Source organism: Indicator indicator, unplaced genomic scaffold, assembly GCF_027791375.1.
Source record: "Indicator indicator isolate 239-I01 unplaced genomic scaffold, UM_Iind_1.1 iindUn_scaffold_99, whole genome shotgun sequence".
Classification (NCBI taxonomy): Eukaryota; Metazoa; Chordata; class Aves; order Piciformes; family Indicatoridae; genus Indicator; species Indicator indicator.
The window spans coordinates 28,266-50,745 of NW_026539215.1; the positions used below are offsets into that span (position 1 = coordinate 28,266).

The 22,480-nt window shown below is 68.3% G+C and overlaps 4 protein-coding genes across 4 annotated transcripts; 1 reads left to right on the forward strand and 3 right to left on the reverse strand.

The window, feature by feature from the left end:
* Nucleotides 1–16: 16 nt before the first annotated feature.
* Nucleotides 17–2,192, reverse strand: RRP8 (ribosomal RNA processing 8). Its single transcript, XM_054398747.1, has 7 exons — nt 2,121–2,192; nt 1,857–2,040; nt 1,398–1,782; nt 1,050–1,179; nt 788–894; nt 572–668; nt 17–127 (listed from the first exon to the last, which is right to left on the reverse strand). The coding sequence occupies exons 1-7, from the start codon at nt 2,190–2,192 to the stop codon at nt 17–19; spliced, it is 1,086 nt and encodes a 361-aa protein (XP_054254722.1).
* Nucleotides 2,193–3,837: 1,645 nt separating this feature from the next.
* On the forward strand, nt 3,838–10,148 carry ILK (integrin linked kinase). Its single transcript, XM_054398743.1, has 12 exons — nt 3,838–3,926; nt 6,018–6,183; nt 6,378–6,473; nt 6,559–6,655; nt 6,870–6,953; nt 7,252–7,337; nt 7,506–7,615; nt 7,921–8,048; nt 8,586–8,707; nt 8,798–8,897; nt 8,968–9,098; nt 9,999–10,148. Exons 1-12 carry the CDS (start codon nt 3,838–3,840, stop codon nt 10,146–10,148), a joined length of 1,359 nt encoding a protein of 452 aa, XP_054254718.1.
* An 875-nt stretch (nt 10,149–11,023) lies between these two features.
* TAF10 (TATA-box binding protein associated factor 10) lies at nt 11,024–13,770 on the reverse strand. The gene is made up of 5 exons (XM_054398751.1): nt 13,581–13,770; nt 13,044–13,201; nt 12,628–12,692; nt 12,420–12,534; nt 11,024–11,180 (listed from the first exon to the last, which is right to left on the reverse strand). The coding sequence occupies exons 1-5, from the start codon at nt 13,768–13,770 to the stop codon at nt 11,091–11,093; spliced, it is 618 nt and encodes a 205-aa protein (XP_054254726.1). The 3' UTR covers nt 11,024–11,090.
* A 213-nt stretch (nt 13,771–13,983) lies between these two features.
* Nucleotides 13,984–21,398, reverse strand: TPP1 (tripeptidyl peptidase 1). The gene is made up of 14 exons (XM_054398748.1): nt 21,306–21,398; nt 21,104–21,213; nt 20,895–20,978; nt 20,127–20,266; nt 19,874–20,024; nt 19,161–19,282; nt 18,311–18,498; nt 17,840–18,038; nt 16,325–16,513; nt 16,034–16,106; nt 15,652–15,772; nt 15,160–15,318; nt 14,922–15,059; nt 13,984–14,246 (listed from the first exon to the last, which is right to left on the reverse strand). The coding sequence occupies exons 1-14, from the start codon at nt 21,396–21,398 to the stop codon at nt 14,106–14,108; spliced, it is 1,908 nt and encodes a 635-aa protein (XP_054254723.1). The 3' UTR covers nt 13,984–14,105.
* Between the last annotated feature and the right edge of the window lie 1,082 nt (nt 21,399–22,480).

The window sequence follows — 22,480 nt, forward strand, 5'->3', positions numbered from 1 at the left end:
GCAGGCTCCGCCTCGCTTAGCGCCGCTTGTAGAGGCAGGGCAGCAGCCGCAGCCCGGGCACAGGGCGACGCCGGGGGGCTCCGGTCTTGGTAAACTCCAGGAAGTAGAAGAAGCTGCTGGAGAGGTCCTGGGGACCCCACACCCCATCACCACCTCTCCCAGGGCTTCGGGACCCTAAACTCTATCACCACCTCCCCCTGGGCTCTGGGACCCCCAAACCACCCCCAGGACCCCACACTTCATCACTGCACCATAGCCCTGCGGGCCCCAGGACCCTAAACCACATCCCCACTGCCACGGGACCTCCACATGCTCCCTAACCATGTTCCTGTGGGCCCCAGGACCCAAAACCCTACACCCCTGCCACTGTGTTCCCCAGGACCATCGCCTGCCTACTAGGATCCCAACTTGCACTTCTACCTCACTGTGGGCTCCAGGACCCCATGCCACGTGCCTGCAAGGCCCCAGCCCTCCAGCCTGTTCAGCTGCTCCTAACCCCCAGATCCCCATCACAGACACCCCACCCCCTTCCCCCGCCCAGGTCCCCCAGACCCTGTGCCCAAGGACTCACCTTGGAGACACTCCTGAAGCCCAGCTGCGCCATGGCACTCAGGAAGGTGCGGATGCTCTCGAAGCGGCTGGCAACCTCAGCTACCAGCAGCGTGCCCCTGTGCAACAGCCCAGCCCGGCTGACACCTCTGGGGCATGGCCTGGCTCCTCTGCTCCCCACTACCCACTCTGCTGCCCCCCCCCCCCGCACCAGACTGGCACCGGCATCTTTACCCACCCTGGCTTCAGCACGCGGTTGGCCTCCTCCAGGATCTCCTGCAGGTTGGTGCCCATCAGTGCCAGGCAGAACACGCCAACGTCCACCGACTCGGCCTCCAAGGGCACCTGAGGAGGGGGTGAAGAGGGGTCAGGGGCCCCTGGCCTTCAGTCCCTCCCCAGGCTCTGCCTGGAGGGCCCCCATTTTCTGTGCTGCCTTGGCACAGAGGACCCTCGAGATGCCCAATGACCCCCTCAGGGTAGCTCCCCGGTGCCCACCATACCTGAGCCATGTCGCAGACAGTGATGCGGGGGCACAGTGGGAGGAGGTCAAAGCAATGCACCTGGTTGGGGACACTCCTGGCGACCCTGCAGTCCCCGCACCCGAAATCGGCCACCACCAGCGAGGCTGGGCTGGGGGCACAGCAGTGCTCAGGACGCTCCTCCCCCACACCTCACTGGCCCCTGCTCCCCAGCCCTGTCGCTCCCCGCTGCTCCCTGCTGCTCCCCAGCCCTGTCGCCCCCTGCTGCTCCCTGCTGCTCCGCAGCCCTGCCTCCCACCGCCGCCTCTCGCTGCTCCTGGGCCCCACCGCCTTCCACTTCCGGTGTCCTCCCGCTGCTCCTCCGCTCACCGCTTCCGCAGGTACCGGACGATGCGGTCGGTAGGGTTCTGTGGCCAGCGGGCGACCTGCCGGGCAAAGCCCCGGTGGTAAATCTCGAAGGCCTCGGGGTCGCTGCGGAAGAGCTGCGCTGCCTCCCGGCTGCTGCTCGTGTACAGCCGCTCGTTCAGGTACCGGAACCGGGCACCCAGCAGCCGCTCCTCCATCCGCGCCCGCAGGGTCTCCGACCGATCCGGGGCAGCCGCGTCCTTGCCAGGCAGCCCCGGGGTGACCGAGCCCAGCCCCGCTAAGGGCTCCGCCAGCGGCTCCTTCTTCGGACCGCGCTTCTTCCTCCGCCGCTTCCGCGGCGGCTCCCCGGCGGTAGCTCCGGGTGGAATCGGCGGCTTAGCCGGTGCGTCTGAGGGGACGGACCGGGGTCAGGGCGGCGGTGGGCGGCCCCTGGCCCCGCTCCCAGCTCCCCACCAGCCGTACCTCCGTCGGGGCCCTGCTGCTGCTCTCTCTCTCGGGGCTCCCCCGCCGCAGCTCTGCGCTTCGCCGCCTGCCGCCTCTTCCCGGGTGGCTTCCGCGCCAGCTCCTCATCCTGACCGGTCCCGGCCGTGCAGACCCCCGGGAGCCCCCGCCGCCGCTGCCGCTTCCTCGACGCCACCGCGGAGGCCTGGGGAGGGCGCGGGACCAGTCACCTGCGCCGTGCCCGGGAACCGGCCCGACCTGCCGCGGCCCCTGCGCTTCCCTTACCGGCCGGCCCGGGGCCTGGGGGGCGCGGCGGGGCCCTGCTCCATCGCTCCACTCCTCCTCCTCCACGAACATGGCCGCGAAGCCCGCCTGGGTCGCCAACGGCAGGGGCAGCTCCGCCAAGAGCCCGCGGCCCTGCCCGGTACCGGAACCACGTGTGGGGAGCGGCAGGGATAGAGGGGCCCTTGGAGCAGCCACGACATCGCTGCCCCCTAGCGGACGGGATGGGGAGCGACCTGGCTCCGCCCCCAGGCGCACCCAGCCTGCTTAGCCCCGCCCACGGCATGTCTAGTCCCGCCCCCAGCCTGTGTCCCCCGGCCCCTGCCCGGGCCTGGCCGTTCTCAGTCCCCCCCTCTGCCGCTGCCCCGTGCCGCTGCCCGGCCCTCCAGGCCGCCTGCGCCCGGAGTCCCGAAGAGCCCCCGGTGCCGCTGCTGTGCAGCAGCAGGCCGACAGGGGGCGCTGTGCGCGCTCGGTGCCCGGGGCGGAGCCTATGCGCTGTCCCGCGCCCGCCGCAGCCGCCGCCCTGCGCCTAGCACCGGAGCGGTGAGAGCGGCCGGCACCGGCACGGGGACGGGGAGGGGAAGGAGGGGGTAGCTCCTGCCGGGATAGGGACCAGGATCCTGTTCGGAGGGCTGGCGGCCGGGCTGGGCCCCGGTGCGGCGGGGCTGGAGCGCGGGTGGAGCGGAGCTGGTGGCGGCCCGGGGCTGAGAACGGAAGAACCGGGCCCAGGGGGTGTGAGCCGGCGGGACCCACGGCTAGGGACGGAGTCAGCAGGCGGAGCGGGGCCCTCACGGAGCGTCCCGCGGACCGGGGCGAGAGAGACCGGCCTAGGGCTGCCCGGGGAGATTCGGGTTGGGCATGGAGGGCAATCGGTGCTCCGGAGGAGTGCTCAGGCCGGACCCTGGCTGCCCAGGGCAGTGGAGGAGCTCCCGTCCCTGGGAATGTCTCCTAAACCCCGGAGATGCGGTGCGGAGGGCACGAGTTCGGGACAAGGGATAGGGCTGGGGGCAGAGGGTGGCGGTGGCACGGGGGTACGGGGGTACTGAGTGCCCCGGGTGCCCCAACCCTAGTCCTGCTCCGGGATGCGGGGATGTGAACGAGCCCGGTCTGGTGGCAGTGCCACAAGTGCCACCAATGCCACCCTGTGTCCTGCAGCCGCCCAGCTGGGAGCATTGGAAGCGACAGTTTGGGGACCTGGGGGGTCCCAGCTTGTCAGAGAAGAGGAGACTGGGGGGGTCTCGGCGGTCCCGGTGCTCAGAGGGGGGCGTTTGAGGACCTGGGTTCTCAGGGGGAGTTTGGGGACCTCGGGAGGGGTCCCGGCTTTCAACGAGGGCGACTTTGGGCACCTGAGATTCAGGTTCGCGATCCTGCCACGGTGCCAAGCCTAGCCCGAGTCCGGGCCGGAGCTGGGGGGGTCCTGTCAGGAGGTGCTGCCCCCCCAGACCCCGGAGCTGCGGCCGCGGGCTCCGGCTGCCCCCCCCCGATAAGCTAGGGGTGCCGGAGCCGCTTCCTGCCGGCTCGGCCGCGAATTTCCCCTGCGGCTGCCAGCCCAGCGCCGTGCCCGGACCGCGCCGTCCCCCGGGGCTGCCCGAGGGGACACGGAGGCTCCCGGCCCTGCGTCCGCAGAGCAGAGGGGCTGCGGGAGGTCCCGGGAAAGGGGGGACAGAGGCCCAGGGACCCCTCCGTGTCCTCACTGCCCCCTCCCCGCAGCCCCTCCGCCATGGACGACATCTTCACGCAGTGCCGGGAGGGCAACGCCGTGGCCGTGCGGCTGTGGCTGGACAACACCGAGAACGACCTCAATCAGGGGTGAGCGGCGGCGGCCGGGCGGGGAGTGCTGGACGGGGCCCAGAACGGCTTCCGCCGCGTCCGTGCCCGGGCAGCGGCTGGGGCTTAGCTCCTCCTGGCCGGAGGAAGTTACGGCACCGCCCAGGCACGACGTGTCCGGCGGCCACCGCCTCTGCGGCGGCTCCGTGTCCCCTGCGGGGAAGTGTCCCCCCACGGCTCAGTGTCCTCTCCATGGCTCAGTGCCCCCCATATCTCCCCGCACAGCTCAGTGTCCCCTCCTTGGCTCTCTATGTCCCCATGGCCACCGCTGACCACGCCTGTGCCTGAGAATCCCCTCAAGGCAGAGCAGCGGTGCCCTGGGCATGAGACTATCCCTTGGCCTTGGCTCTTGGGCCCTCCTGCGGGTCCCAATCACCCCCAGCTGTCCCAGACCAAAGGGGTGCCAAGGGTCTGCAGTGCCAGGGGCAGTGCGGGGGAGTCTGTAGTGCCAGGGATTGGCAGTGCCAGGGGTCTGCCATGTGGGGAGCTGGAGGGAAGCAGGGTCACGCTGCCCCCCTGCCAGGCCCCAGGCTCCTTTTAAGGCCCCCTCTGGCCCTGGTCTCCTCCTCCTCCTCCCCCGTACTTGGCCGCGGGCCGGGGGCGGGACCTGGCTGCTGCCAGCGCCGCTGGGCCAGGGCTGGAGAGGAGACAAGGATGAGGCCCTCCTGGGGGGGCAGGGACATGGATGAGTGTCCCCCCGCAGCTCAGTATCCCCCCCCCGGCTCAGTGTCCCCTCCGAGCTCAGGATCCGCCCCCGACTCAGTGTCCCCTCCCAGCTCAGTGTCCCTCCCAGCTCAGTGTCCCCTCCCAGCTCAGTATCTCCCCCCTGCTCAGTGTGTGTCCCCCCAGTTCAGTATCCCCCCCCGGCTCAGTATCCCCCACCCCACCTCAGTATCCCCCCCGGCTCTATATCCCCCCCCCAGCTCAGTATCCCCCCCCAGCTCAGTGTCCCCCCCAGCTCAGTATCTCCTCCCTGCTCAGTGTGTCCCCCCCCCAGCTCAGTATCCCCCCCCCAGCTCAGTATCCCCCACTCCACCTCAGTATCCCCCACTCCACCTCAGTATCCCCCCTGGCTCTATATGTCCCCCCAGCTCAGTATCCCCTCCCCCAGCTCAGTGTCCCCACCCCCAGCTCAGTATTCCCCACCCCACCTCAGTATCCCCCCCCACCTCAGTATCCCCCCCCACCTCAGTGTCCCCCCCCCCAGCTCAGTATCCCCCCCCAGCTCAGTATCCCCCCCAGCTCTATATCCTCCCTCGGCTCAGTGTCCCCCCCCCTGCTCAGTGTCCCCCCCAGTTCAGTGTCCCCCCATGGTTCACCTTCTCCCTGTCCAGCTGTGGTGGGTGGCTGATGGCAGCCCCCAGGCTGTGTGACAGTACTCATGGTGCCCCCCGGGCATGAGCCTCTCTAATCCAGAGGGATCTGGAGGGGCTTGGGAGGTGTCCAGAGCAGGGCCAGCAGCAGCAGAGGGCTGGAGCTGCTCTGGAGCCAGCCTGAGGCAGTTGGGGTTGTGCAGGCTGGAGAGGAGAAGGCTCCAGGAGACCTTCTGGTGGCCTTGCAGCATCTGAAGGAGGCTCCAGGAGAGCTGGGAGGGGACTTCTGGGGGTGCCAGGAGGAGGGGGGGGGGATGGAGCAAAGCTGGGAGTGAGGAGGTTCAGATTGGAGGTGAGGAAGAAATTCTTCCCCAGGAGGGTGGTGAGAGCCTGGCACAGGTTGCCCAGGGAGGTGGTTGAGGCCCCATCCCTGGAGGTGTTCAGTGCCAGGCTGGAGGTGGCTGTGAGCAACCTGCTGTGCTGTGAGGTGCCCCTGCCCATGGCAGGGGGTTGGCACTGGGTGAGCTTTGAGGTCCCTTCCAGCCCTGACTGAGTCATGATTCGATGATTCTGTGTGGGTGATGGTGCCCACAGTGCCCTTGGGGCTGTGTGACTGTGCCCACGGTGCCCCCAGGGCTGTGTGACTGTGCCCACAGTGCCCCCAGGGCTGTGTTACTGTGCCCGCGGTGCCCCTGGGGCTGTATGACTGTGCCCACAGTGCCCCTGGGGCTGTGTGACAGTGCCCACGGTACCCCTGCAGGGATGACCACGGCTTCAGCCCCCTGCACTGGGCATGCCGCGAGGGCCGTGCCAGCGTGGTGGACATGCTGATAATGCGTGGTGCCCGCATCAACGTCATGAACCGCGGTGATGACACCCCCCTGCACCTGGCAGCCAGCCACGGGCACCGTGACATCGTCCAGAAGGTACCCACCCCCCGGGCACCCCAGCCCCGGCAGACCGGGCACAGCTGAGCTGCGGGCGGCAGGGCCCTGCCAGGCTGATGCCCCTGTGCCTGGGGGAGGTGCGGGTGGCAGGGCCCTGCCAGGCTGATGCCCCCGTGCCTGGGGGAGGTGCGGGTGGCAGGGCCCTGCCAGGCTGATGCCTGTGGCTGTGCCAGCTGCTGCAGTTCAAGGCAGACATCAACGCGGTGAATGAGCACGGGAACGCTCCGCTGCACTATGCCTGCTTCTGGGGGCACCAGCAGGTGGCAGAGGTGAGGAGCAGCCCTGGGCACCACGGGAGGGCCCTGCTGGGCACCAGGAGGGCAAAGCTGAGGGCCTGGCCCTCTGTGCCCGCAGGACCTGGTGGGCAGCGGTGCCCTGGTCAGCGTCGCCAACAAGTACGGAGAGACTGCCCTGGACAAGGCCAAGGCACCACTGCGGGAAGCCCTGCGAGGTGAGGGGTGCCAGCTGCCCCCTGCCTACCCTGTGCCCGACTGAGCCCTGTGCTTGGCACTGGCCCCCCGCTGCCACCCTGCACCCTGCTGTTATCCCTGTGCCCCGCTGCCACCCTGTGCCCCCTACTGAGCCCTGTGCCCTGCTGTCATCCCTCTGCCCTGCTGTCATCCCTCTGCCTCACTGCCCACCCTGTGCCACCTGTGCCCCCACAGAGCGTGCCGAGAAGCTGGGGCAGAGCCTGACCAAGATCCCCTACAAGGACACCTTCTGGAAGGGCACCACCCGCACCCGGCCCAGTAAGGACAGCTGGCACTGGGGGGACACGGCGGGGGCCAGCTCAGCTCTCCTGGGGGTCCTGGGCAGGGGATTGGCACTGCCAGTGGCTCTGCTTGGAGCTGGAAACATCTTCAAAGAAGGTGGCACTTCGGGGGGCAGGGGTCCCATAGCCACTGTCCTCCCATGAGGGCATCCCTGGCACCAGCTCCATGTCCAAGGGTTGGTCCAGTGGGCACCAGCTCCATCTCCAGGGGCTGGTCCATGGCACCAGCTCCATGTCCAGGGGTTGGTCCCTGGCACAGCTCCCTCTGCTCCCAGGGAATGGCACCCTCAACAAGCTGGCTGGCATCGACTTCAAGCAGCTGAGCCTCAGCCAAAAGCTCAACGAGAACCAGTCAGGAGAGGTAAGGTTGGGCTGATGCCAGCCCAGAGTGACTGCACCCTGTGATGATGGGCACCATGTGATGGGTTCCTCATCCCTGTGTGGAGCTGTGCCATCACCACTCCACCTCCTGAGGCCCTGTTGGTGCCCAGGGTGTCCTGGGGTACCCTGGTGACCTGCTGCCCCCCAGCTGTGGAAGGGGCGCTGGCAGGGCACCGACATAGTCGTCAAGATGCTGAAGGTCAGGGACTGGACCACGCGCAAGAGCAGAGACTTCAATGAGGAGTACCCCAAGCTACGGTGAGTGCACCGGCAGGGCACCAAGGACACTGCACAGGTCACCAGGGACACCGGGCTCTGGGGGGTGAGGAGGCTCTGGGGGGGGGAGGAGGCTCGGGGGGGGGAGGAGGCTCTGGGGGATGAGGAGGCTCGGGGGGGGGGGGAAGGAGGCTCTAGAGGGGGAGGAGGCTCTGGGGGATGAGGAGGAGGTCTTACAATGAGGCCCTGGGGAGCTGCAGAGGCCCTGGGAGGCTGCAGAGCAGCAGCAGTGCTGGGGGGGCTGTGGGCACCCCCCCCGTGCTCAGGGCTGCCTCCTCCCCTGCCAGGATTTTCTCCCACCCCAATGTGCTGCCAGTGCTGGGAGCCTGCCAGGCGCCCCCAGCGCCACACCCCTGCGTCGTCTGCCACTGGATGCCCTTCGGCTCCCTCTACAACGTCCTGCACGAGGGCACCAGTGAGTCCGGGGCACCTCTCTGGGGTATCTGTGCAGGGGGGGCACCTCTCAGGGGGGGTGCCACCCTGGGCAGCTGATCCAGGGGCTTCTCAAAGCTCATCGAAGGGAGGGGAGGGGGAAGGCAAGAGACTGGGGCCTGACCTCCTCAGGGGTGCCCAGGGGCATCAAGGGGCAGGCAGGAGGTGCCAGCAGGAGCAGCTTGTTTGGGGTGAGGCTGCTGGAGGCCTGGAGCAGGCTGCCCACAGAGACTGTGGAGTCTCCTTCTGGGGAGAGCTTCTAACCGCCCCCCCGGGCAAGCTGCTGGGGGTGCCCTGCTGGGGCAGAGGGGGGTGGGTTGGCCTGGGTGGGCTCCAAGGGTCCCTTCCTACCCCCCCCAGGCTAGCCCTGGGGCGTTCCCAGGCGTTCCTGGGGTGGGCTGGGGCTGAGGAGGGGTTTCCAGGCCCTGTGTCGCACCCCCCTGTGCCCCCTGCCCTTCTGTGGCACCCTTCCTGTGCCCCCTGCCCCTGTGTGCCACCCCTCTGTGCCCCCTGCCCGCAGACTTTGTGGTGGACCAGACACAGGCAGTGAAGTTCGCGCTGGAGCTGGCTCGGGGCATGGCCTTCCTGCACACGCTGGAGCCGCTCATCCCTCGCCACCACCTCAACAGCCGCAGCGTCATGGTGGGCACCCCCTGCCTCCCCTGCCCCCCACCCCGCGGCCCCGGGGGGCTGGGCGCAGCCATGATCTCCCCCCCCCTACCCCGTGCGCAGATTGATGAGGACCTGACGGCGCGGATCAGCATGGCTGACGCCAAGTTCTCCTTCCAGTGCCCGGGCAGGATGTATGCCCCGGCCTGGGTGGCACCAGAGGGTGAGTGGTACCTGCCCCCCGCTGCCCCCCCGTTGCCCCCTGCCCCCCCTGACGCCCGGGGCCACTGCAGCCCTGCAGAAGAAGCCTGAGGAGATCAACCGGCGCTCGGCTGACATGTGGAGCTTCGCCGTGCTGCTGTGGGAGCTGGTGACCCGCGAGGTGCCCTTTGCAGATCTCTCCAACATGGAGATTGGCATGAAGGTGAGGGCTGGGCACAGCCAGGGGCACGGCCAGGCCTCGAGAGGGACCTCCAGGCTCAGGGAGCCCAAGCATGGCCCCAGCACCACCACCTGCTGGCCCTCAGCACAACAGCTCCACACCTGCCAAACCCCTCCAGCCATGGGGACTCCACCACTGCCCTGGGCAGCCTGGCACAGGCCTGGGCAACCCTCCAGGGGCACCAATGGTTGCTGAGGGCCAAGCTGAAGCTTCCCTGGCAAAACCTGAGGCCATCTCCTCTTGGCCCAACCCTCAGGAGCAGCCCTTGAGCCCCAGCTTGCTGCAAGCTGCTCTCAGGGAGCTGCAGAGAGCCACAAGGTCTCCCCTCAGCCTCCTCTGCTGCAGCCTCAACCTCCCCAGGGCCCTCAGCTGCTCCTCACAACTTCTCCACAGCCTTCTCCTCCTTCCCCAGACCCCTCCCCAGCTTCCTTGCCCTGCCCTGGCACTGCCCCAGCCCTCAATGCCCTCTGGCAGGGAGGGCACAACCCTGCCCCAGCATTGCAGCTGTGCCCCGCCAGGGGCACAATCCCTGCCCTGCTCCTGCTGCCCACACCATTGCTGCTCCAGCCCAGGCTGCTGCTGCCCTCCTTGCCCCCTGAGCACCCCGTGGCTCCTCTCCAGCCACTGGCTCCAGTTCCCCAGGTCCTTTCCCAACTGGTAGTTTCCAACCTTTCCCCAGCTTGGAGTCTCCAGGAGCTGTTGGCACCATACCCCCAGCCTGAGCAGTTCCCAGCCTGCAGCTCTCAGCTCTCCATGCTTGGTGCCCCCAGTCTGGACCTGGCTCTCAGCCTGGCCAAGCTCTGGCCCAGAGCAGCAGGAGGGGGCAGATGTCCCAGGCAGTGTCAGCTGCAGGTCCCCACTCGTGCCCCATGCCCTCTGCAGGTGGCCCTCGAGGGGCTGCGCCCTACCATCCCCCCTGGCATCTCCCCACACATCTGCAAGCTGATGAAGATCTGCATGAACGAGGACCCTGCCAAGCGCCCCAAGTTCGACATGATTGTGCCCATCCTGGAGAAGATGCAGGACAAGTAGGGCACTGCCAGCCCTGCCCTGCTGCCCCCTGCCCTGCCCCCCTCAAGTGCCTTCTCCACGCCTCTGGGGCCACAGCAGCTGCTGCCCCTCGCCCCGGGGCACACGGTACGGACACGCCGCGGGCACGCTGCCACCACAGGCACAGCGTGGGACCATGGGCACACTGCTACTATGGGTACACTGTGGGACCCTGGGCACACTGGCACACCATAGGCACATGGTGACACCACGGTCACACTGTGGGACCACACACTTCCAGACCATGGGCATGCAGTGGCACCATAGGCACATGGTGGCACCATGGGCACACTGCAGGACCATGAGTATGCTGGGGGGAACATGGCTTGGGCAGCTCCTGTGCCCTCCTGGCAGCCACGGGCAGAGGCCCATGGGGCTGTGAGGCCATCCTGGCCCTGCTGCTGCCACCTGGTCCTACGGCGGGCAGTGCCCAGAGCCCCACTCCAGCAGCAGGCAGTGCCCAGGGTCCCAGCTCCACAGCGGGCAGTGCCCAGGGCCCTGGTGCCCTCCTACCCAGCATGGCGGGGTGCAGCTCGCCCAGCACTGCCCCAGCTTTGCGCTTCACTTGGCGCCACGGCCAGCACCAAAATAAACATTTCTGAACCCAAAGCTGCTGCTGGTATGGGGCAGGGGCAGCTTGGGGGCACCCAGCTGGGGGGCACCAAACCCCTCCAGGGCTGGGCAGGAGGAGAGCTGCCCCCTCCTCCCCCCTCCCCCAAGGGGCTTCTGCTGTGGGTCAGCACAGACACCAGGGAGCAGCTCTGCTGGGAGAGGGTCAGCACAGAGCCCAGGGAGCAGCTCTGCTGGGGGAGGGTCAGCACAGAGCGCAGGGCAGCTCTTGGCAGCCTGGGCCGTGGGGCACAGAGGGCACTGCAGCCCCCCAAGTGTTTATTGGCACACAGCAGCCCCCTCCCTGCTTCCTCCTCACGAGAAGTAATGAGGCTTCTTCACGTTGATGCCGTACTCAGCCAGCGCCGGCGTCAGGTCCTCCATGGTCAGGGTGTACTTCTTGTCCTGGGGGCACAAGGGGGGGCATCAGCAGGGGCACCTCGAGCTGCTGCAGCCCCTCAGCATCCCCTGGGGTTGGGACGTGCCCCCTGGGACCTGCCCAGCTCCCTACAGCAGCAGTTGTGGCTCTCGGCAGCTCCTAGGTGGCCTCAGCTGGGCCATGAGCAGGACACGGGGCAGGACTGGGCACCAGAGATGCCACCAGCCTCAGGCCGTGGTGCCAGCTGGCAGGGCGGAGCACCCTCTGCGTCTGCTCCCCACTGAGGCTCCTGCCCAGGCATCAGCATTGCTGTGCCCCCAGAGGGACACACAGGGCTTGGGGGCCCTTGGGTGGTTCTGCAGTGCTGGAGACGCTGCAGATGCCACCTGGGCACGTTCCTGGGTGACCACTGGTGACCCTGCCCAGACAGGAACAGCCCCAGAGGGCATCACTGCCCAAAGAGCTCAAGGCGCTGTGGTCAGGCAAGAGGCTGGGGCTGGCAGCTGCTGAGTGGTACCCAGGGCTGGGCCAAGGGGAAGCAAGGGGCAGGCAGGAGGTGCCAGCAGGAGCAACTTGTTTGGGGTGAGGCTGCTGGAGGCCTGGAGCAGGCTGCACACAGAGGCTGTAGAGCCTCCTTCTGGGGACAGCCATGGTGCCCCTGGGCAAGCTGCTGGGGATGCCCTGCTGGGGCAGGGGGGTTGGCCTGGGTGGGCTCCAGAGGTCCTTTCCCATCAGGCTGTGACAATTCTATGGCAGCTGCAGCTCCTGAATGCTCCTGAAGCCACCAGCCCAGCTCCAACCAGCCCAGCTCCCACCAACCACCTCCCACCAGCCCAGCTCCCACCAACCACCTCCCACCAACCACCTCCCACCAACCACCTCCCACCAACCACCTCCCACCAACCACCTCCCACCAGCCCAGCTCCCACCAACCACCTCCCACCAGCCCCGCTCCCACCAACCACCTCCCACCAGCCCCGCTCCCACCAACCATCTCCCACCAACCCAGCTCCACCAACCCAGCTCCCACCAGCCCAGCCCCCACCAGCTACCTCCCACCAGCCCAGCTCCCACCAACCACCTCCCACCAGCCCCACCCTGCCCATACAGCCCCTGCCCACCACCTCCACCCAGCAGGTCCAGCACCCCCCAGGAGGACACTGAGCAGGACACAGCCCTGGGAGGGCACCACCTGCCCCCAGGAGAGCACTGTCTGGCCCTAGCATGCTCAGCAGGGCACCAGCCAGCCCTGCCCCCCCCAGCACCTTGCTCTTGTTGCGGGAGCTGCCCGAGGCAGTGCCCTTCATCTTGCAGTGCTGCAGAGCATCGTTGGCGATGTCAGAGATGAACTTCTGTGCTGCCAGCGAGATCAGGCGGATGCTGGGGAGCAGAAGGCACCTGCTGGGCACAGCTCCCAGCTGCTGCTGCTGCCCCTAGCCCTGCCCCCCACAGACTGCCCACCCCCACACTCACATTCGGGGGTCCGAGGCCTCGAAGCCTGCCCGGTTCAGGTAGTATCCAGTGACGGCGTCTGGGATCTGCAGGGACAGAGGCTGGAGGAGCCCTGGGCAGCTGGCACAGAGGGCACCCTGCAGACCACCCAGCCTGACCCCTGCCCCCAGAGCAGGGCCACAGGCCACCAAAAGTGGGGAAAGCAAGGACAGGGCCACCAGAGAGGACACAGGGCAACCAGAGAGGGGACAGAAACCAGTAGAGCTGGGATGGGGCAAACAGAGAGGGGACAGAGGCCACTAGAGCTGGGATGGGACAACCAGACAGGGGACAGAGACCACTAGAGCTGGAATGGGACAACCAGAGAGAGGACAGAGGCCACCAGAAAGGGCACAGGGACACCAGAGCAGCCTGGGGCAGGCTCCAGGTGCCGGTACCGTGGGAGTGTAATCCTCCAGCTGCAGCAGGAAATCCACCAGCGGCGTGGAGGACACCACCGGCTTCACGTCGCCATTGGCCGCGCTGGGCGGCATGTAGACGCCGTTGGACATCGCCCCTTCGCTGGGAGCCGCTGCCACCCCCGCCGAGACCGGCACTGCGGGCACCGGGGCTCAGCGAGCGGCACAGCACCGGCCCGGGGCCGGCGCCCGAGGCCCGCTGCCGGCCGCGCACCCCAAGGGAGCCTCCGGGAACAAGGCTCAGCCTCTGAACCCACGGGACCCGCCGCGGGCGCTGGTGTCGTCCTCCACCCCCCATCCCTACCCCCAGGAGCCCGTTCCGTCCTCCACACACCCCCATCCCCGTCCCCCGGGAGCCGGGCCCGTCCTCCAGTCCCCTCACCCCGCAAGTCCGCCTCGTTCTCCGGTCCTCGCACCCCGCCCATCACGGACACTCCCCGTGGACGGTTCCCATCCCGCCGGTCTCCCGCGACTCTCCGCCGGCACTCCCCCACAATCCCTTCCCGCAACGCTCACCAGGCCCCCTCCCGCCGGCCGCTCCGCCCTCGGCTCCCCGCGCCACAGCGCCCACCGCGCCTGGGGCGGCCCCGGTACCGGCACTGCCGAGGGCGGCGGGGCTGGGCTTGCTGTCGGCGGCCGCGGCGGGCGGCGCGGGGGCGGCCGGAGGGGCCGCGGGAGCCGGATCGGCCTCGGCGCTGCCGCTCATGGCCAGCCGCCTCCTGCTCCGCGCCTGCGCACGGCGCGCTGCGCCATTGGCTGTGCCACCCGGCCCGCTTCACCGCATTGGCTGCGCTGCTGACTTCGCCCCGCCCTCCAGCCGCGACCCGCCTCGCCCCTCCCCCCGCGGCCCAGCGCGCCCCCGGGGGCCAGAGTGATACACAGCAGCAGCGGCGGCGCCAGCGGCTTTATTGGCCCGGGAGCCCCGCGCCGTCCCGGTGTCCCCACGCCCCGGTGTCTCCATGTCTCGCGTTACGGTGTCTGTCCAGTATCCCCACGTCCCGATATCTGTCCCGTGTCCGGTGTCCGTCCCTGTGTCCTGTGTCACGGCGGCAGCAGCGCTCGCAGGAGCTCGGGGAAGTTGGGAGTGCCCCAGCCGGTGACCGGGTCCCAGCCGGGGCTAGCGCAGAAGCCCTGGCCCTGCACGGCGCCGTCCAGGCAAGACAGGTGGCAGCCTTGCGTCACCTGCAGGATTGGGCATCAGCGGGGGCACCGGGGGGGTTCCCGCAACGGGACCCCCTCAGCGGGGACCCCTGGCTGCACCTGACCGGAGCACAGCGGGACACTCACCCCGGCCACTGCCCGGCGGGGCAAGGGAACCACCCCACGGCACAAAGCAGCAGAGGGACCCCCGGGATTCCCCCTGGAAGCCCCCGCACTGGGACCCACCAGGAACACCCTCTAGGACCACCCTGAGACCCACAGAACAGGGGAACACCCCTAAGACGCTCCCACAGCAGGACAAGGACCCAAATTGGGACAGGGACCCTCAGGACCACCCCCATAACAGGCCAGGGACCCCTGGGAACACCCTCTAGAACCCCCACGCGATCGGGACCCCTGGGCACGTCCCCTCGAATATGTCCCCCAAAGGCCCCAGAGGGAGCCCCAGGATGGGCCCCCGGGACACTCTCACAGCCCAAGAGGGACCCCAAGGCAGGAGCTGCTCCTCCTCAGGCAGCAGTGGTTCCACCTCAGGACCTGCCCCAGCACAGTACCAGCGCCCCCCACCAGCGCAGAGCCCCCTCTCCATGCATCACCCCCTCCCCAGGAGCACCAACCCCCCCCTCCCCAAACAACCCACGGGTGCCCACCCAGGTGCCCCAGCCCCGCCCTCCCGCAGGCCCCCGCCCCGCTCACGTCGCGGAGGGCGGCGCCGTGGCCGCTCTCCTGCAGCCGGTAGAGCGCGGGGTTGAGGAAGCCGAGCGGGGGCAGCCCCCGCTGCAGCCGCCGGTCGTTGATCAGCGCCACCATGCCCCCCACCACGGGCGTGGACGCCTGCGGGGACAGCGGGCACTCAGCCGAGGAGCAGGGACGCCACAGGGCCACCGCGCGGTGCCCACTTGGCCGGCAGAGGGTGCCTGCGGTGCCCACTCACCGAGGTGCCCGACACCCAGGGCAGGGGGATGCGGTTGGTCACCACCCAGTAGTTGTCGGAGAGCGCTGCCAGGTCCGGGTAGGCTCTGCCACTGCCGTTGAAGTAGGAGCTTGGGGGTAGTTTGGGCGCCTGGCGCAAGAACCGACTGACCGCTGCCGCCTGTGGGGGGTGATGTCAGCAGGGCACCCTGGCACTGCGCTGCCTGTGCCCCCTGTGCCCACCAAGCTCAGGACGAGCAGTGGCACTCTGGCACCTCACCTTCCATGCCCTCTGCCCCAGGGCTGCCCATGTCCTCCACAGCCCAGTGCCACCCTGCCCCAGGGCTGCCCCTGCCCCCCACAGCCCAGTGCCACCATGCCCCAGGGCTGCCTGCATCTCCCTACAGCTCCCAGCCCCAGCTGGAGCTCAGCTCTGGCCAGATCCCAAACCCAGCTGCAGCCCCCAGCCCCATGCAGTGCCCTGGCCCCAGGCAGAGCCCCCCAGGGTGCCCACCTGGTATCTGGGCATGGGGAAGACGTTGCTGAAGCCCCCCCCGCTGATGTAGTCGCTCACCTCGGTGGTCACCAGGAAGGGGTTCTTGAAGGAGGTGCCCCCCACCGTGGTGACATAGGGGCTGGGGGACAGGGGGAAACAGGTGGGCTCACAATGGTACGGTGGTCCTGGGCAGCACCCCACACAGCAGCCCCCTCCCCAGCAGCTGCACAGTGCCCCCAGCGCCAGCGTCCCCACACACTGGCAGGGGGCACTCGTGTGCCCATAGGGGCACAGAACAAGCTGGAGGCAGCAGCCAGGCACGGCCCAGGGGTCACAGTGCCCCCAGGAACTGTGGTGTCGCTGAGCAGCCCTCCGTGCCCAGGGGCCACCCCCACCCTACCTGGAGGCTGGGAAGCTGGGCCGGAAAGTGTGGTTGCCACCAGAGACCCTCCTGCAGCCAGCACCATCGTCACCTGTGCCAGGGCATGGGGTGACCGCAGTGCTCATGCTGGGCTCTGCCCATTTGCCACCCAGATGCCCTGTCCCAGGCTGCCACCCAACTGCCCTGTGCCCAGCTGCCACCCAACTGCCCTGTCCCCAGCTGCCACCCAGCTGCCCTGTGCCCAGCTAACACCCAGCTGCCCTGTGCCCAGCTGCCCTGCCGGTGCAGGTGCCCACGGGCAGGGCGCACCTGAGGCGAAGAGCACGGAGAGGCCGCGGGCAGCTGCCTTCATCAGCTCTGCGTTGACCCTGCGCAGGTAGGGCAGGGAGAGGCTGTCCTCATCATCCCCATAGCTGACGGAGTGCACCCAGGGCACCGAGCTCATGTTGGTCAGCAGCAGCAGCCAGGCCAGGAAGGGCTCCTGGCTCTCGTGCCTCCCTGTGGGGGCACCGCGGGTGTGAGGGACCCGGGGGCACCTCTATGGCATGGGAGGGCCCCTGGATGCTGCCCAAAGCAGAGCCCTGGCACAGCAGGTTGGCATCGTGGGACCTCCAGGGGCATCAATTCCAACCTTCAACCCAGCACCACCATGGCACCAAACCAGGTCCCCAGGGCCCATGCCCACAGGGTTCTGGAGCACCTCCAGGGATGGGCACTCCACCACCAACCTGGGCAGGCCTGACCACTCTGGCAGGGAAGAAACTGTTCCTGTCCGATCCAAACCTGCCCTGGCACAATCTGAGGCCATCTCCTCTTGGCCCAGCCCTCAGGAGCAGCCCTTGAGCCCCAGCTGGCTGCAAGCTGCTCTCAGGGAGCTGCAAAGAGCCTCAAGGTCTCTCCTCAGCCTCCTCTGCTGCAGCCTCAACCCCCCCAGGGCCCTCAGCTGCTTCTCACAACTTCTCCACAGCCTTCTCCTTCTTCTTTGCCCTTCTCTGCTCACCCAGCTCCTGCACCCAGCAGACACCTGGCACACCTGGCTGGGGAGGGTCCTATGAGCTCTGCCCCAGGGAGGCCACAGCTGCAGTGCTGGGGCCAGGCCTGGGCTGCCCAGTTCAGAGACTGGGAGCTGCTGGGGAGGGTCCAGGGGAGCCTGGGGAGAAGCTTAGGGCCTGGAACAGCTCTGTGAGGAGCAGCTGAGAGCCCTGGGGCTGAAAGCCTGGAGAAGAGCAGCTCCAGAGGGGATCTGAGCTGTGGGGGGCAAGAGGCTGGGGCTGGCATCTGCTGAAAGGTGCCCAGGGCCAGCAAGTGGCATGCAGGAGGTGCCAGCAGGAGCAACTTGTTTGGGGTGAGGCTGCTGGAGGCCTGGAGCAGGCTGCCCACAGAGGTTGTGGAGTCTCCTTCTGCGGAGAGCTTCCACCCCCCCGTGGCCATGGTGCCCCTGGGTGACTCAGCTGCCCACACAACCCTCACCCAGCTCCACACCCTCATGCCCAAGCACAGGAGGAGGTGGCAGCAGGGCAGGGCTCTCCCTGCTAGGTGTCACCTGCTGCTCAGCTGGTTCCCAATCTGGGGCAGATGGCACTGGGTCCTGCAGCACCACCCCCACGCTGGGGCAGATGTTTTGCATCCTGGGGTTCCACAGCTGCCTCCCTCTGCTGCAGCTTGGAGCCAGAGAGAGCCTCAGCCCCAGAGCAGGAGAAACACCAAAGCAGCCTTGGGCTAGGCCAAGAGGAGATGGCCTCAGGCTGTGCCAGGAGTACAGGGCCGGGGAGGGTACAGGGCCGGGGGGAGGGAAGGGGGTGGAGGGGGGGTACAGGGCCCTACCTGCGTTGCTAAAGACCCAGGTGGAGATGTTGGCACCAGTGCTCATGATGTACTCCACATCCAGGCTGGCCTCCAGCCCAGCCTTGCCCCTGCCCTGGTGCCCGACCACGCGGTCGACCTGCGTGCGGTGAGCGAAGCCACGGCCGAAGAGCTGCATGAACTCTGCCAGGTCAGCCTGGTGGAAGTACTGCTCCAGGAACTGCACAGGGCACACAGGGGCACAGGGACAGAGGGGCACACGACTTGTTGGCTTCTGGAGAACCAATGCCAGCTCTTGGCTAACCAAGGCCAGCTCCTGGCTCACCAAGGCCAGCTCTCACCCCTGGCTAACCAAGGCCAGTTCTTGGCTCACCAATGCCAGCTCTCACTCCTGGCACACAAAGGTCTGCCATGGGCCTGTTGCACAGCCACTCTGCAGCCACTGCCAGCAGCCAGGGAGGAGCGCCTGGAGCAGGGCAGCATGGGCAGTACCTGGGCACAGGCCTGGCTGTTGTTGGGCAGCTGCCCCACATCGGTGGCACTCAGGTTGTATCTCTGCCGCAGCACCGCTGGCGTCACACCCAGGTGGAAGCTGCCCTGGTGCCGCTGCCCTGCGTCCTGCCCAGCCCAGGCTCGTGCCACCTCCTTCCGCTCTGCAGGGAACCGGTGCAGGCCTCCCACTGCCAGGCACACAGCAGGGACATGCACAGGCTGGGACCTGGAGCTCAGGGGGAGGCATCACTGCCCCGTGGGCACCCCTTCAGCAGCTGCACCCAGAGAAGGGACCAGAGGAGGCCACAGCCATGCTGGGAGGGCTGGAAGGGCTCTGCTGGGTGCCCAGGCTGGCAGAGCTGGGGGTGCCCAGCCTGGAGAAGGCTCCAGGGACAGCTTCTGGTGGCCTGGCAGGGCTGGAAGGGGCCCAGGAGCAAGCTGCTGCCAGGCTGTGGGGCAGGAGCTGTGGGGCCAGGCCCAGGGGGGATGATTTGGAGCTGCCTGAGGGCAGAGCTCAGGGAGAAGTTGTTCAGCAGGAGGCTGGGGAGAGCCTGGCCCAGGGTGCCCAGGGAGGGGAGAGATGCCCCCTGGCTGGCACCAGCCCAGGGCAGGTTGTTTGTGGCTCTGAGCTCTGCCTGGGGCTGTCCCTGCTGGCTGCAGGCTGGCACTGGGTGCCCTTGGAAAGTCCCTTCCCACCCAACCCATGCCAAAGCTGACCTCGGACAGTGCCAGGGATTGGACATTGACACCACCTGCAGGAAGCTCCTCAGGGAGCTGAGGGGCAGCCAGGACCTCTCCCTCTGTCCCCCTGTCCCCTGGGGCCCAGCAGCCTCCCCCCGTGGGGCCATACCGAAGTCCAAGTGCGGTGCCAGCTCCTTGGGCACGGTGTAGGGCACTGGGGAGCGCACGGCAGTGAGCTGCCCCTTCACATAGCGCTGGAACCGGGCACCAGGCAGCAGCCGCTCGGCTGTGCTGCAGGGTGGGCACAGCCCCCACAGGTGGGCATCAGATCATGGCCCCTGCCTGCCACTGCCCCAGCTCTGCCACCATCCCTAACCTGCCACTGTCCCCAACCTGCCACCACCCTGTGGTGCTTCCAGGGCAGCTGGGGGTGATCTTGGCTCCCCCCCAGCACCCCACAGGCACAGAGACCCTCCCAGCCCAGCCCCCCCTGGCACTCCCAGCCAAAGCCCTGGCACCGCAGGGGCCCCTCCAGCTCCATGCCCAGTTCCTCATGGAGGCTCTGTGGCCCTGTAGAGGGACAGGGCACGGGTGAGGCTGGCACAGGCTCCTCATGGACCCCTGGCTCCCAGCACCCCAGGCACTGGGTGGGTCTCCCCCACACTGGGGATGGGCAAAGCAGCAGCCAGGAGACCCCAGCCCTGGCAGAAACATGGCTCTCTTGGCACCTTGCCACCCTCAGCCCCTCATGCCCTCCAGCCCCTCACCCTCAGGCTGTGCTGCAGCACCCCAGGGATGGGGAAGCCTCAGCAGCCAGGGTGGGCTCCAGCCACTCCCATCCCTGGGCACAGCTCTGCCAGCCTGGCTGTGCCCAGGGCTCACCTTGCTGGCATGTGGCAGTCCAGGAAGTCCAGGGTGGTGACGCTGTGGCACCGCTCCACGCCATGGCCCTGCAGCCACTTCAGCACTGCCAGCAGTGTGCCCGGGGAGGGCTGCACCAGGTCCCGCAGCTGCTCCAGTGTCAGGAACTTGCCTGCCAGGGCACCAGGCTCAGGGCACCAGGCTCAGGGCACCCAGGTGAGAGGCAGCCTGCCCGTGCCACCCACCGGGTCAGAGGGGAGGGCAGGGCCCTTACCATACTGTGGCGAGTGGGGGTCTGAGATGGCATCAATGAGCTGTGCCAGGCGCCCCAGGCCGCGCTGGCGCAGTGCAAATGTCAACTGCAGGTCCTGCCCAGGGCTCACGGCGCCCACATGGCTCCAGCCGGGGGGCACCCTGCGGGCAGCCTGTCAGTGGGGGCCAGTGCCACATCCCACTGACCCCCATGGGTGCCAGGGCCCTGTCCCAATGCACTGACACCAGCAGGTGCCATGCTTGGTACCATCTTACTGACCCCCATGGATGCCAGGGCCCTATCCCAACCCACTGACACCAGCAGGTGCCATGCTTGGTACCATCTTACTGACCCCCATGGATGCCAGGGCCCTATCCCAACCCACTGACGCCAGCAGGTGCCATGCTTGGTACCATCCTACTGACCCCCATGGATGCCAGGGCCCTATCCCAACCCACTGACACCAGCAGGTGCCACGCTTGGTACTGTCTCACTGACCCCCATGGGTGGCAGTGCCCAGTCCTGTCCCACTGACCCTGGTGAGTGCTGTACCCTGTCCCAGCCACCAACCCCAGTGGGTGCCATGCCCGGTCCCACTGACCCTGGTGGGAGCTGTGCCCAGTCCCATTCCGACAACCCCACGGGTACCGTGCCCAGTCCTATCCAACCGACCTCAGTGAGTGCCAGAGCCTCATTCCCCCATCAGCCCCGGTGGGTGCCGTGCCAGCTGTCATGCCCAGTCCCATCCCACCAACCCCACTGGGTGCCGTGCCCAGCACCGGTACCCACCGGAAGGGTTGGCCCTCCTCCAGGCCCCTGGCACAGCTCCAGACCACCGCACACAGCGCCAGCAGGGCAGGGACCCCCCGACACCTGCGGCGAGGGTCAGGGCACGGCGGGCACCGGCATGGCACCGGGACGCCCGGTGCCGCAGTACCTCCCGAGCCCCATCGCCGGGGCCCCCCCGGCCCGCCCTGTGCCACCCCGGTCCCCGTTACCGCGGACCAAGGAGCGCCTCCTGATCGCCTCCGCTCCCGTCCTCCCCGATCCCCTCGGTGCCCGCTGCCCGCGCTGCCGCCGGGTCCCCGTTATCCCGGATCTGCCCGGGCTTCCCCGTCACCCCCGGGGCGGGGGAGTCCCGCCTGACCTCACCTGACCCCCCAGTTCGCCTGGTGCCCCGGTTCCCGGTCTCGCCGTTACCCCTCGTACTCTCCGTTGTCTCGTATCGCTGCCCGTCCCCCCGTTACCCTCGGGTGCCCCTCGGTACCGCCCGTTGCCCACCAGCAGCCCCATTCCCCCCCGTACCCCCCCGCTGCCCCCCACTGCCCTCCGTTACCCCGGGGCCATGCCGCTGCCTCCCGCCGCAGCGCCCCAGTCACGTGCTCGGGCGCACGAGCTGGTCACGTGAGGAGGTGGGGATGCGGTCACGTAATGGACGGTGCCCCGAGCCTGCCAATCACCGGCCAGCACCGGGACCGGGACCGGGACCGTTCTGGAGGCCCAGAGCGTCGAGGCTGTGCTTGTGGCGCTGGCGGCGAGCACGGAGCGGGGTCCGGGGGCCGCTGATCGCTCCGTGACTCGCTGGCGGGGCCGGGGTCCGCTGATCGCTTCGTGACTCGCTGGCGTTGCCGGGGATCGCTGATCGCTCCGTGACTCCCTGGTGGGGCCACGCCGCCTCGCCTGGGACGGGATCCGGTCCCGGTCCATGTCCATGTCTCGGCGGGGCTGCTTGATGGAGGCCCGGGGAGGCTGTGCTCGGTTCCGGTCCCGGTCCCTTCCTGCAGAGCTCGGAGCCCGGCCCGGGGCTGCAGCCGATGCCGAGAGTCCGTACGGGGCCTTTGCCGAGAGCGGCGGTGGTTGGGGCTAGCCGTGGGGTAGGTTTGGGTTGGGAGAGACCCCAGAGGCATGGAGAGAGCCTGGCAGTGCCGAGGCACCACCAACCCGTGGTCCTCAGGGACCTCTCTAGGGCTGAGGACTCCACCACTGCCCTGGGCAGCCTGGCACAGGCCTGGGCAACCCTCCAGGGGCACAAGTTGTTGCTCAGGGCCAAGCTCAAGCTCCCCTGGCACAACCTGAGGCCATCCCTCTTGGCCCAACCCTCAGGAGCAGCCCTTGAGCCCCAGCTGGCTGCAAGCTGCGCTCAGGGAGCTGCAGAGAGCCACAAGGTCTCCCCTCAGCCTCCTCTGCTGCAGCCTCAAGTCCCCAGGGCCCTCAGCTGCTCCTCACAACTGCTCCAGAGCCTTCTCACAGTACCTTAGAGGTTGGGAGGGACCTCCAGAGATCATCCAGTCTAAGCCGCCTGCCAGAGCAGGATCCCCCAGGGCAGTCTGCACAGGAATGCATCCAGGTGGGTTTGAAAGTCTCCAGAGGAGACT

Coding starts and splice junctions, on each gene's coding strand:
- RRP8 (XM_054398747.1), bottom strand. CDS start 2,192: ATGTTCGTGGAGGAGGAGGAGTGGAGCGATGGAGCAGGGCCCCGCCGC. Junction 1,783..1,856: donor GCAGCAGGGCCCCGACGGAG/GTACGGCTGGTG, acceptor CCGTCCCCTCAG/ACGCACCGGCTAAGCCGCCG. Junction 669..787: donor AACCGCGTGCTGAAGCCAGG/GTGGGTAAAGAT, acceptor GCTGTTGCACAG/GGGCACGCTGCTGGTAGCTG.
- TAF10 (XM_054398751.1), bottom strand. CDS start 13,770: ATGAGCGGCAGCGCCGAGGCCGATCCGGCTCCCGCGGCCCCTCCGGCC. Junction 13,202..13,580: donor GGCCGGCGGGAGGGGGCCTG/GTGAGCGTTGCG, acceptor CGGTGCCCGCAG/TGCCGGTCTCGGCGGGGGTG. Junction 11,181..12,419: donor GCTCCCGCAACAAGAGCAAG/GTGCTGGGGGGG, acceptor TTGTGCCCCCAG/GACAAGAAGTACACCCTGAC.
- ILK (XM_054398743.1), top strand. CDS start 3,838: ATGGACGACATCTTCACGCAGTGCCGGGAGGGCAACGCCGTGGCCGTG. Junction 7,338..7,505: donor ACGAGAACCAGTCAGGAGAG/GTAAGGTTGGGC, acceptor GCTGCCCCCCAG/CTGTGGAAGGGGCGCTGGCA. Junction 7,616..7,920: donor GAGGAGTACCCCAAGCTACG/GTGAGTGCACCG, acceptor CTCCCCTGCCAG/GATTTTCTCCCACCCCAATG.
- TPP1 (XM_054398748.1), bottom strand. CDS start 21,398: ATGGGGCTGCTGGTGGGCAACGGGCGGTACCGAGGGGCACCCGAGGGT. Junction 20,025..20,126: donor CCCCCACTCGCCACAGTATG/GTAAGGGCCCTG, acceptor GTGCCCTGGCAG/GCAAGTTCCTGACACTGGAG. Junction 18,039..18,310: donor ACAGCCAGGCCTGTGCCCAG/GTACTGCCCATG, acceptor TGCCCTGTGCAG/TTCCTGGAGCAGTACTTCCA.